Source organism: Scophthalmus maximus, chromosome 10, assembly GCF_022379125.1.
Source record: "Scophthalmus maximus strain ysfricsl-2021 chromosome 10, ASM2237912v1, whole genome shotgun sequence".
Lineage (NCBI taxonomy): Eukaryota > Metazoa > Chordata > Actinopteri > Pleuronectiformes > Scophthalmidae > Scophthalmus > Scophthalmus maximus.
Window position 1 is genome coordinate 8,185,902 of NC_061524.1, and position 13,488 is coordinate 8,199,389.

Sequence of the window (13,488 nt, forward strand, 5' to 3'; positions counted from 1 at the left end):
TCTCCCTCACCAATGAAACCCCCTTTCTCAAGGTTAAAAAGCCACTTGCAAACTGATCGTCATGCATGTCATTGACTGGCACGCCACATCTTTAACAGGCTTCGTTCCCCGATGATGCCAGGAGAGCGTACGACACTTATCAGTGTAATTGAATCATTATCTGAGGGCACAGAAAGTTCACACTTTTCAAGATTATGGCAATTATTAAAGTTGCTAACTTCCATTATAATTAGTTTGCACTCTAGATTTAAAAATCACTCAATTTCACAGAGTTTGGTAGGTTTGTAAGTTCCCTGATGACTTGTGGTGTATCAGGTGGTATCAGACGGAAGTCTAGCTCAAAAAAATACAAATCCAAATTTCAATTTGTGCCTGTAATCAATAACTCGTTACATATGACCATTGAAAAAAAAAGTTAGTATGTTGGGAATTGCGCCCAGCACTCCAGGAGTCCTGTGTTCACCGTGGAACTACAGGGTTCACATCCTCCAGATCTGAACCGACCTAACATGACACTGATCACTTTGATCAGATCTGAAAATAATAAGGGTTAGGCAGAGTTCACAAACACTGAACAAGTTTTGATTTCAGTATTTTTAGCTCTTAACAACAAACGGTACCATTTTCCAGCGAGACTGTATCAGTCAGGAGCTTCAAACACGAGTCGTCCCTCTAGTTTCTAAATTCCTGCAGTCTGCAGGTTTCTTTTCCAATCACACACTTATTGCTTTACCTTTCTCTGGTGGACATTTTGTTTCCCTGTAAAAATGAGCTGGGTAAGATAGAACTGGCCTCCTTATAAAATCACTGTTTTGTCGATCATACGGTGTGCCGATTAAGGGGTTTTGATGAATGCAGTTGCCCTTTAGCAAGAAAACCCAAGAGACAGTTATGATAGAAGTGATACTAATGATGTAGGCCTTTCCACATCATTTGCCAAAATAAAATGTTACAGGTGCCCGGTGTGCTCCCTCTGTGTTTGCAGTGAAGAATGACTTTTGCAACATGTTGTTACTGAGCATGTTTCAGCTCCCAAGAAAATCCCATTATCAGAATATGAAGCCATTTTTTTGGCTTAAGAGTATGTGGACCTTGGATAAAATGCTTTATTTCTCACAATTCCATTTTCCGGTCTTCTCAAAGACCGCAATCGCGTCAACGTGACAGATAATCTCTAAGTAAAGCAGGAAAAAAAGAGTCCTCATTCGCGAACATGACTCTAAAGCTCTACGTACAGTGGTCTGCGGCTCCTGGAAGTCTGAGTCGCTCAAACCGTGTTCCAATGAGGCATTTGCATCACTGTTGTGCAGTCAGTGGGAATTGCATTATCGCGCAGCACTGGACATCGTTTTCTTCAGTGTCAGGGGAAGAAGTTCGTCCCTTCTCTCCTGCCTGACAACGGGCAGCCCACTCAGGAGGCCGCGCACACAGTCAATCACTCATCGGTCTGAGTCTCAGACCGATACATCGCCATAACTACATGAAGAGAGGTGAGCGAGAGTTTGGATCCATACACGGCAGACTGCGAGCGGGCCATCAGCGCTCCCCACCGCCGGCTGGATTTGTCTCACAGCAGGTTCACTGAAAAAAATTGACCGTGGAATAATAATGTTTCGTTGAATTCCGCTAGTCAAATCGTGCACTGTTTATTCTTTAGACAGGCACACGTGTCTCTCTTTTTTTTCTCTTTTGTCAAGATGCGGTTTGCCTGCACAATGATGTACTCGCTCTGTTCACACACTGCATTCTCACACAGTCCACACTTGTGGAGAGCAGTCGACTATTAGCAGCACAATTAACACGTGAACATGCTGCAGGGCTCACGTGAAACACCCAGTTGATTTAATGTATGATTCAGGATACTGGTTCATTTGGGATCGGGCCAGCGCCGTAATTTGAGTGAACACTGTGTGGATATTAGAGGGCATGACTAGTTGATAGTGCGAAGTGAGCAATCCGTCAGTTTAATTGGCTGGGGGGTGGATAGAGCACCGCATTGACAAATCTCACGTCGCCCCTTCAATAATCAGGTTTCGAGGCCTGAATGTATTATTAATGAATAATAGAGTGGAATTGGCAGAGCGCTATATATATATATATATCTGGAATGATTAGGAAATGCATTTTTGACATAACATAACAAGTCCAGCTATCGGGATTAAGCATACAACATGGCAGTAATTCATAATTATGTATGGTGTGCAACACTTTTCATAGAAATGATTCATTTCTTAATTACAACTCACGTGCGACTCGAGTGGATTCTACAGTACGCTTTAGTTTTTCCAGGGACTGAGGCCGGAAGGCAGACTCAAGTTGCCAAAGCCATATAGAAGTGTGCATATAACACTTGCATAATTCTCACAAGTCACATTTTTTGTCGGAGATTCACACTTCAGTGGGCTTATGAAGACAGTGGATGTTCCGTGTTTGGCAGGAGGGAGTGCTTCTCTCTTCTCCCATGTGGAGGGGCTTAGGGAGCTGCCTGGGATAACATGAAAGGGAGAAAACAGCTGCTTTTACCCCCGTGGTGTCTGGTTGCCTGCCTCTGCATCTCCACGGCTGGAGGGGCCGAGGGGCTCTGAGGAAGTCCCTGATGGGGCAAGTAGATTAATCTCTGTATATGAGAGCATCAGCGACTCTCCTCTAATCCCATTTCACGGTGGCAAAAAAATGAATATTCCCCGGAAAAAGGGAGAAAAGAAGACTTTTAATACGACTTGACAAGCGAGGCATCCGGTGCGAGGCTAACGCACACCTTGAGGACTGAGCTCATGGCGAATGTGTCACCTGTTCTCCCCGGCGGCCTGCCACCAGACAATGCCTCCTCTGTCTTTCAGCCTACTGTATCTAGGAAGCCACTGGGGCACTCCTTTGTGCAGTGAGGCATTGTAATTTCAGCCCTGCATGGGGAGAAAATGAACCAATTTCTTGGACTCGTCGTTTGAATATGAAGTAGCAGCTTGATTCTCATACCTTGAGAGGACCTGCCCTATTTTGCACGATGTGCTGATAGTTAATCTGCATACAGCCGTGACCTCACTTGAGTCAGGGAGACGTAGCAATCCCTCAGTTCTATTTAACAAACTAGGTTTGATTTAATGCACTGTTATTGAGTTGATACATGATGTAAGGAAGGGAACTCTGTAACTGAACGGATTCATTAGTGTGCCAGTTTGACGGTATGCATAACAACAACAAACAAAAAGAATCTCTGACCAGAACCATACCATGTTCAGCTGATTTGTACACGCTCCTGAATGGGGACTATTCAGTCAAATTGCTCCCTGTGCGAATACAGAACACACAGTGCGCTCCTTGGCGAGGCTCAAGTGTCATTCCAGTGACTACTGGGATTTTCTGCAGCAAAGAGGCGGCCTGCTGAGGGAGTTTGGGGAACGACTGTTGACAGTGAATCAATGAGAGAAGAGTGAGAAGTGGGGTTGGAGTTGAGCATACTGGCGAGTGGGAGGAAGCAGGACTGTCAGAAGGGCGGGGGGTCCACAGAGAGTGTTACTCAGCTCTCTGCGGGGGCTGTGTTCGACTGAATTAATCTGTTGTGAGATATGCAAGTGCGGCCTGGACTGGTGCCTCGTGTGCATTGGACACCGGGAGGGAGGGCGAGGGGGTCGGAGGGTCGGGAGGTCTGCGGGGAGGCTGTGTAAAGAAACAGGATCTGAAAAGGCAAGTTCGCCCACAGGGTTCGAGTCCCTTCATCGCAAGCCACCCTGTCACTCCTGCATTGCTCTCTCTCTGAACCTGTTCCTCCACCCACGTGTCCAACTTCAACACACAAGACACATCAGCATAGCCTGTAGGCCACGGGATGTACGGACGGATCGCGGCCACCCAGTGGTGCCGGAGGCTGCACATTGCTCCACCACTCCTGCTGGCCAGATGTTCTGTATGTGCTGGGTTATACGCAGTAATGCAGTAATGCAGTAGTGACTAGTTCCCAGGCAACATCAGGAACAAGCTACTAACTCATTAAGTTTGTAAATAGCTGCAGAATTTTTTTTTCGAGCTGTTGTTGAGTATTAAGGTGAGTTTAATTTCATACCTAGCTATTTTTTTAATAAATGAAATAGCATGGTACAGTAATATTGTGCTTCAAACAGTCAAACCAGCTGTGAAATCTGCGAACACATTATACCACGGTGTAGTTGGAGAACCCCTTCAGTAACTTTCAACCAGTGAAAATGTTATGAAATTGTTCCAAATATCCATTACTCAATATTATAAATAATAATGATCAATAAGATGCAATTGGTTATTTCATCAGCATTAGGTTTCTCATGCACATCTCAAAAGAGAAAGCTAGTAAATTGTTCAAAATGTTGAGCTGTTCTGCTTCACTGTGCCTGATATAGTGTTATTCTTGAGCAACATGTTCACTCATTCATTGATAATGAATGAGTATTTCATGTAAAGTGAGACCAGTGTTTTTATGTTAATTCCTCACCACGGATACATTGCCAGGGGTCATGTGATGGATGTAATATTCAGGCTAATCATCTTAATTATGGTGCACTGTGAATGAACTGTGGAGTGAGTGGACCGTTAAAACAGCGACAGAGATGTGAACATGAGGAACAAAAAGAAGGAGAAAAGAAAGTCAAAGTACTCGATAGAGACAGGAGATAAGAGGGGCAGAATAAACAAACCATGGAGCCAATTACTGAGAACAGTCGAAGGTTGTGATCATGAAAGGCCGTGACAGACGGACAATTGCCTCCCGCTGGCGCGTCCTGTCCGACCACGTTCGGAAGGCAAAGCAGCAATTATTTGTGACTGGCCAATTAGCACATTGGGAGGTGTTGTTTAGATGCAGTGTCATGTGCCATGACTGATCGGGCCCTCAGATATATGCAGTTTTTTCTGCTGGATGCGTTTGCGGTGTGACCGCGAGTCTTCATTATTGTGGTGTGTTTGCACTGCATTTCCCAGAGATCAGTGTCAGACGAAGAAAATACTCGACGCTCACTGGCGTTTTGGATGAAGAAATTAGAGTTTCTGTAGTGGAACGCTCTTACAGCTATCCACACTAATGAATTACCTGCCACTCACTTTATACTATGAACGAGCAAATGTAAAAAAAAAAATTGTTGCTGTTTAGTGCATCAGAAATACCAGACGCTGTTAAAGATCATGTTAAAATCTCAGCATGAATCCACTCCTTTTAAGCATCGCTCGTCCGAGTTGTTAGTGGGCTGGAGTTTATCCCATGATGCAATGGGCCAGAGGCAGGGTACTCGTCCGTCCATCACTGGGCTAACAGCTCCAGACAAGAGAAAAACACTTTCACACCTACAGGCAAGTGGAGTATAAGCTGAATGTGTTGAGTTTGTGTGCGAAGGCCCGGCCGGAGGGTTTCGAATAATAAGATTTGAGGTAACGGTCCTACTGAGCCTACGTTATAAACGAAAACCACATCGCCGTCGATTTTTATATTTTGCTCTGCTCTTATGTTTTTTTTCCACCGCAAGTGGAATTTCAGATATTCTGCCCCGAGTTGAAATGGATCTCAATGGCAGCTTAGCGCACAACGTTGCTCTCTAGTGACGCAGTCAATTTTGAATGCCAAACAATAGGCCTGGTGGGCAGGTGTGTGTCAGGTGTCAGCACGCCCCCTCGTGGAAAAGGTGCACTCGGCAGACCGTGCGCTCGTCTGGAGAGAGAGGGACCCTATAGTACACGAGGAGCGAGGGTTGTTTGTGTGTATGCATGTACGCATGTGTGTATGTAGTGTAAGCTCATGTGTGTGGTTACCACTGCGGCACACAGCACCGATAGCCTCTCGTCTCCGTGATCATGCTGGCCTTGCACATACCGTAAGAACGAAAAGATTATGCTGTTTATATTCGCAGCCTGTGGGATTCTTGGATCTATGTTTTTTTTTCTATTTTTTTCCATTGTCAGGGCTCAGGGGATAGCAACTGCTTGGCAGGTTGGAGAGCTGAGGTCTTATCCCCCGTCTGCAGGTGAAGGTTTAGAAAGCTAAAAGTTAGAGCGTCTGGGGATTTGGAGAGATGGATACAGAGCGAGAGGGGCCGGAGGCTCTCGGCACATATAGTCCGGTCATTGTCCGATTGTAAAACGTCTGCGGACATCGGAGACAAATGTGTCTGTCGCTTTCGGTAAAGCCCATGATGTGGGACATCAAGTGATGATGTACGGCACGCGCAGTTTTGTTTTCTGTATTGTCCTTGAATTCTAGTCTTTTTTAAATAATTTAAAAGCGCTGTTTTAAACCAATAAACCTGGACCTCTTGCATCTTTTATTTTTTACATTTCCTGCTGCTTTGTTTTGTGATGCCTTATAGAATACTCACCCATCCTCGTCACACTCACACGTTAGTGAAGTATAATGCAGTCCATCAGAGGCAGGGTGCTGTCACTTCCATCAGTGTCTTTCACATCCAAGGCCGTTGCCTGATGAAACAACCGGCTGCCGTGTGGGTGAGAGTTAATGTAGCATAGCAACAGGGTGCTTGGAGCGGGGTCACCCAGTGTATAAGCTGATCTGACAGTCAGGTGAAACAAGTTTCAAGTTTCATTGGGGAGACTTTTTCTCTTCCCACGTGGGAAAAGAGATGGAAAGAACACGTGACTCTTTCACGGGCCGATAGGGACACTCACTGAGGAGTGAAAAAGACTGCACGCCTTCGTACCTTTCCCCATTAACCGTAGTCAGTCATGAAGAAGGATTCAGTCAAATCTTCAATACATAAACTCAAGTGGCGAAATGAGTGAAACATGATAGTTGATATCTCTATTCACTTCAGTTAAAATACACTGTCCCAGTCCAAGTGATAACCCACCATGTCACCCATTGGTTTATAAACTCTCGTTTTGAATCCTTGAGTTTAGCAATTTGACCAGCGCCAGCCATCTTGTTGTTTTTTTTTTTGGGTATGACTGACAGCTCGTCCATTGCACATCCACCTACACTTGTAACCCTGCAGGTATTGGATGGTACCAGCTGTCAATCACGTTATATCCCCCCTCCAATGTATACAGTGCTTTATCATCTATTTTACTCTCAACGAGACCATCATTTTTTACTGAGGTTATAAATCAATTGAGAAGTTTTTTTTGCCCTCTGCTGGTAAATCCCGAGAATACAGGCTTCATGCACTTCCGCATTGGCTTGCTTTGGACCCTGTGACTACGTCCATTTTCATATACAGTCTATGTTCTAGTCATATTAGTGGCAGGGCTCTAGGAAAGGGATGTATCCGTCAGCTGGTCGCCTACATGACCACCAGGAGGCTAAAATTAGAAAATGCACTATTCTTAGCATGTTGACACACAAAACTTAGATGGTCAACATTATACGTACAGTATATACTAAATGTCAGCAGGCTAACATTGTTATTGTGAGCAGGCCGTCATGCTTACATTAGTGAATAACTGAAAGACTCACGGGGCTGCCAGCCCGGTTGTGCAGTTTTTCCTTTTCATGAAGCGCAACGGCTGAATCTTCCTACAGCAAACAAAGCTTTAGACTCTGCATGTAGATTTTATCATCGATAAATCATCACGTTCATCTTGAGATGGTTCTATAATTATACATACATGAAAACAAGGTCATCATGTGGTGGCCCCCGAGAGCCCAACACACTGCACCTGAAGAAAGCATATGCAAATATATATATAACACAATCAAATTCAGAAAACATCCTCTTTTTGACTGAGAGACAAACACTCCGCAAATACACACAACACAACCAGATAGAGGAATGTGCCGCAAGTAGCACAGACAATGACGTGCTTCCCGGGGACACAGAAAAGTTCATGCGGGTATTCGCAGTGTTTGTTTTCGGAATTTTGTTCGTGTTTCGTCTATTTGAACGCTTGTTTTGTTTTTAGTTTTTTTTTGAACTCATATCATCACCAAGAAGAAACTGCGAGGGAACAGAAATCTGCCGGATCGCCTCACAGCATAGAGGGAAATTGCCTCGTGACACACAACAGAAAGAGGATGTCGTGTTTCCAGCTCCAATGCGTCAGTGTGACAGATCGGCAGGGTTTGTGGGAGACACCGGCATGAGGTGCAACACCATCAAAATGAATTTGCAATGACACGCTGATGTTTCGCAAGATCTTCGCCCCGACGTAAAAAAAAAGCACAATATGGATATCTGATGATCGTGTGCGATACCAAAAGCAGCCCATCTCGCTTCCATAGTCTATCTCTCTTTGTGAGACATTGGACTGCAGCAGCGTACAAGTGACTGAGGGTAGTCTGAAATCCTGCCGGCTTACGGAGATGAATGTTTTTTTCTGCCTCTGCACATGGCTTGAGCTGTCTCGCCTCGGCCCCTCTTACATCATGGCACGTGCCTCGGGGCGCTCTCTCTCTGCACAGAGCAGGCGTTCTGTATTTAGAGCCTGATTTATACACAAACACGTACCACTCGGGATAGCTAAATGAGTATTCTTCTCCCCTGCCGCAATTGCCAGCAATATAACCATCTTCCCACGCCTCCGAGTGCCTTTCAGGACAGCATTCAGAGAGAACGAGGGGAATGAATGTCATTAAAGGAAACTTAATGGAGAAACAGTGATGGATGGTATAAAATATTCTGCACCCTGTTGATTCAAGGTTATAATAATCAGAAGAAAATTGATTTGGTTTTTCACCGGTATTTCAGTTCCAAGTTGCAATTTCAATCTTCTGCTCATTTTTTGTGTGTGCGTGTGCTCAGCGAAGTTTGACAAACTTGCAGTAGTAATAGTAAAATAACTTGCAGTAGTAAAATAATTCTCATTTCTCTTCCTTCCATCTGTCTTCGTTCCCAGGTTGCTAGAGAACTCGCTGCTCAACGCGGAAGTGAAGGAAGGAGAGATTCTGCCTCCTACCATTCACAAGCTGATGAAAGGATACAACAAGTACCTTAGGCCTTTCTTTGACAGTAAGGAAACTGCAGACACATCCAGCCCTGGAAATGACAGAACACTCAGGGGAAATATGTATTTGACGGGGAAGGGGTTCATATTACAATTTTGTGCCTGCATGTCCCTTCTGAGTAATATAGGCTGACATACATACATTTGAATTTACTGCATATGCGCTGTATTTTATAAGATGATATGAAGTCAAATTCATCTTTGAAATTGGTTTTTCAATCGAAACAAGGCATCACTGCATTTGCAGAAGGGAAAAAAAAAACATCACCACTTACCTGCCGTAAAGAAACAAGTCCGTCTCAGTCGTCCCGTCCAGAGGGACAATGTCAAATCATTCCCTGCAAATCCCTTGCCACGGTTATTGTTCCAGGCTCGGGAAATCCCTCACAATGGGACTATGGTTTGTTTAGTCGCTGCTCGATCCGTAAGAACACCCTGGACTTTATTTACCAGGGCGAAATGTACAGCAGTATCACTAGTCCTCCTGCTGAGGGACACGTGTTTGGAACATACTGATGGTTAAAATGGACGGATTCGATCAATTCCCTAACCCGTGAGCGAAAATCATCCAGCGTTGCTTCACTTAACCCTGTGATAGGCCTACCTTCATCTTTTTTGTAGCCTCTTCCACCCACACACACATACAGTACTTCTTTGTTTATATCGTTTGACTTTTTTGAAGGTATAATGTAAGTACACAAAGCAAGTTGCTACAAGTAAGCAGGCACACAAACACCTGTTTTACAGTAGATGCAACTGCAGGCGGGAAGTATACCGCAAAACTGCAGCGGGACAACACAAAGACGTGTACAGTATCTGCAGTGTGACAGCAGGCTCACTACTCTCGCTCTGAGAAATGAAGATGGAATAATCGAGCGCGAAGGAGAATGGGAAGATGACACACGGGAGAGCGGAGAAGTTATTCCTCTTTGGTGGCGAATCGGGGAGAACTAATTCCCTCCAGGAGGTTCACACTTGACAGACTGCGTCTGTTGATGTGCGGGCAATGTGCGGTCTTTAGCATTTTGAATATGCTATCCTTCAGTAACCTTTCATTTTACAGTACTATATCCCCATGCTTTCTTAATACACTATACCCTGTTATGTCATGCAAATCACAGTCGCCCGTACAGTTTGCATTTATACCCAAAATGTGGGAATAATGCACAGTGGAAAGAGTGCATGGCACATACAGGAGTTTATTTAAATTTATTTCTTCTTTGTTTTCTAGATGGTCCTGTAACAGTGGGCATGAGCTTGGATATCGCCAGCATCGACACTATCTCGGAGATCAACATGGTAACATACTTGCAGCCGCACTCTCATTTTCTCAAAGCGAGGTCAAACAATGTTCAGCATTTATCTGCATCTGGGTTTGCTCTTTTAAATTCTATTTAAAAAAAAATCACGACTCAGTAATTACAAAATAATGATCCACCCATCTATCCACGGCGGAAATGAAATTGCAACCAAACATATTCATGCTTCATTTCTCTGATACTGGCATCTTGTAGCCTTGAGTTATTTTGTTTAACTTAACATAATTAATTATTACATCAGAATTAGGATTCGCATCACTAAATCAAACAGTAATAAATGAATCTAGTGTCTATTTAGCTGTAAAATATAAAACCACCCACGAGTGCATTTAAGGCCGCATTAGCCCAGTGTGGCAAGGTAAACCTCCAGCTTCTTTCCAGCTTGATGGTCACTTGGAAATTGATTGACTTCTTTTCTGTTTAATTGCCTGTTCAAGTTAATGAGAAATTATTTTGTTGATTTAGATCTTACCACAATCAAAAATAAACTTTTTTAGTTGTAGTTTTGTTACCGTACTGCACAAATTGACAGGTGAATATTTAAAATGTGTAATTATTTCACAGTAATCGTAAGGGCAAATGTAATTTGTCACTATAATTTCATTTTAGTAGTGGATGATTAACTGGGTTATTAAAATCTAATTACTGACTGGGAATTTACTGCGTTCGCAAAATCTGAAGGTCTCAGATATGATTCATCACAGAAGTCTAATCCAAATTATGTGTGTGTAATGTGTGATGTTTTTCGGTTCAACCTACAGTAAACAAGTTTTTACAACATCATCATAATCAATAAACAACACAGGCCAAAAGTGATTAAGTGCAATGAGGAACCTTCACTCAAAGTAATGTTTTACCTAAGTTTCCCTTAAATCACTGCTCCAGAAAAACCACTGACCCATGCACTCCGATACACACATGTACGACAATGTCACCACAAACAGAACATTATGAGCTTGTTAAAGACAAATGTTATCACACGGCTGCTGTATTGGATTACATTCGATTTCACCGTTATAAAGCCATTGGGTGTTCATGCTACGAGAAGGCTGAATCCTTTTTCACCAATAGCTGCACACAGAGATGGCCAGCGTCTCCAAAGGATGCTGCAGCTCTAATTAAGAAACTTCAAAATAATAGGGGACGCTAAAAACAAGTCACAGTCACAAAATACCATCACATAAACAAAGATACATTTAAAAGATGAAACGTCAAAGCAATTGTAAGAAAAACTACACGACTCATAAGAATTGAATTCCACATGGATGCAAGATTCTGAGATTGGATTTCTTCATAACAACATTCAGGCACAGATTACAACCACGCTTAATAGCTTAATAGTTCGATCCACCAATCAGTTCACGTGTAACCGTCTCTTGAACAGTGGACAGAACGCCGTCTTTTCTCTGGGACTGACGGGGTTAACTCATGTACTGCGGATCACGGTTGGTTTTGGAAAATACACTCAGCTTGTTGCCAGACAATGGTAGAAACTGATTACGTAGCTGAACATGACGTAACATCAGGACTTACAGGGTGAATGTCCAGAAAAAAATATGTGCATTGTCCTTAAAGCCAGAACAGACTTGCTGACTTGAAGCAATGAGCTGAGGATTACTTCTGCCTCAGGCACAGAAGGGCTGAGGGACCTGACGCCATCAATAAAAATACAAACAAAACAAAAAGAGAGCGAGAGCCCAGAGCTGACTAACGAAATACGTGACAACCTCACTTGTCTGTCAGCATGTTATTGACATGCTTGTCCAAGTAGTCTATTAGCTCTCTTGTGACCTTTGTGCCCAAACCCCCGCAGGACTACACCGCCACCATATTCCTCCGCCAGCGCTGGACGGACGAGCGCTTGGTGTTCGAAGGCAACAAGAGCCTCAGTCTTGACGGGCGTCTCGTGGAGCTCCTCTGGGTCCCCGACACCTTTATCGTGGACTCCAAAAAGTCCTTCCTCCACGACATCACCGTGGAGAACAGACTGATCCGCATCTTCCCCAACGGGACTGTTCTCTATGCGCTAAGGTGGGACGAAGAACCAGACTGTCGGTTCACGGGTCGTTGTTCTTCTGCTCCGAGAGACAATGAGAAGTAGGCCAGAGAATGGAGAAGACATTGGCAAAGAGAGGAAGCGCGGGTTGAATTGGAATTAATGCGATTGCAAAACAGGGAGTTCCGTTAATTCTATTACTTGACTATTGGATTGTATGAGTGCAGGGGCACTACGTCTGTCGATGCAAAGAGCTGTGGTCTGTCGAAGCGACATAAATCCCGCCGCCCCAACATAAAGATCTCTCCAACAGATATTGCTCTGTGCGCAAGGGCTTAACATCTGACGAGCTTTTGTCAGGTGTCTTAAACATGCATTAACCGAGCACTTGGAATAGATGTTGGACTGAGCGGGAACTTTAGTGATAGAAAGGTTAGAGATGATCCAGCGAGTGATTTGTTCGCCTCTGTAGAGCCGGTGATGATGGGATTTTCACATCCTTGGTGTTTTTATGCCACATCCTATAACCCTAGCTCATATGGATTGTGTAAGAGCTTTCCGTGATGATATGACCCTGAGCTACACTAATAGCTCAGTGGTGCTGGACCTCCTTTCCAATGCCGGACAGTCATAGTTATACATGGTCATGTTACGCGATGAACAGGAGAAAGATCACATGGGGGTGATTCTCACTGTTCTCATGGCAAACGTGAAACTATCGGGGGGGGGGGGGGGGGTTACAGTTAATCTATAATATCTCTACAATATCATTGTCAGGAGGGCACTGTACTGCTCTTCTTCACAGAGGGGATCTGGCATGTGAGCAAGCTTGTCTCTGAGTTTTGGTTGAAGTGTCTGACATTATTATGTGCACTCTGACTCCAGTTGTTGAATTCAGTAAATACGAAGGTTCCAGACAGTGAACCGCACCGTTGCTGGGATCGACTGAGGAAATGAGGAGGAGGGCAGCGCTCCACAGTCAGAGAGCGGGACTAGGGAGAGTGAAACAATGAAAAAAAGGAGTAGTCGGGAGAGGGAGAGGCCACCTCTGGGAATTGGGGCTGCGGAAAAGGACAGAGTCAAAGTGAGAAATGTGAGGTGTTGGAGGGAAAGGACAGCTGTGGTAAATGTTTCAGTGCTGAGCCACGGGGGAACATGAGAAAGCACTGAGGTGATCGTAGCCAACGGTTGGGCAGTTGGGCAAGACGTAAACCAGCCGATTCCATTCCATTGTTTGTTTGAATCAGTGCCAGGTATGCG

General features: G+C 44.2%; 1 protein-coding gene across 1 annotated transcript in view; it reads left to right on the top strand.

Moving 5' to 3' along the window:
* The window catches only part of LOC118283521 (gamma-aminobutyric acid receptor subunit pi), a 34,675-nt gene that overhangs the window by 13,304 nt on the left and 7,883 nt on the right, over positions 1 to 13,488 (top strand). The window contains exons 3-5 of the mRNA XM_035605596.2: positions 8,806 to 8,918; positions 10,145 to 10,212; positions 12,046 to 12,263. Coding sequence (XP_035461489.1) covers positions 8,806 to 8,918; positions 10,145 to 10,212; positions 12,046 to 12,263 — 399 coding nt within the window. The remainder of the gene's footprint in view (positions 1 to 8,805; positions 8,919 to 10,144; positions 10,213 to 12,045; positions 12,264 to 13,488) is intronic.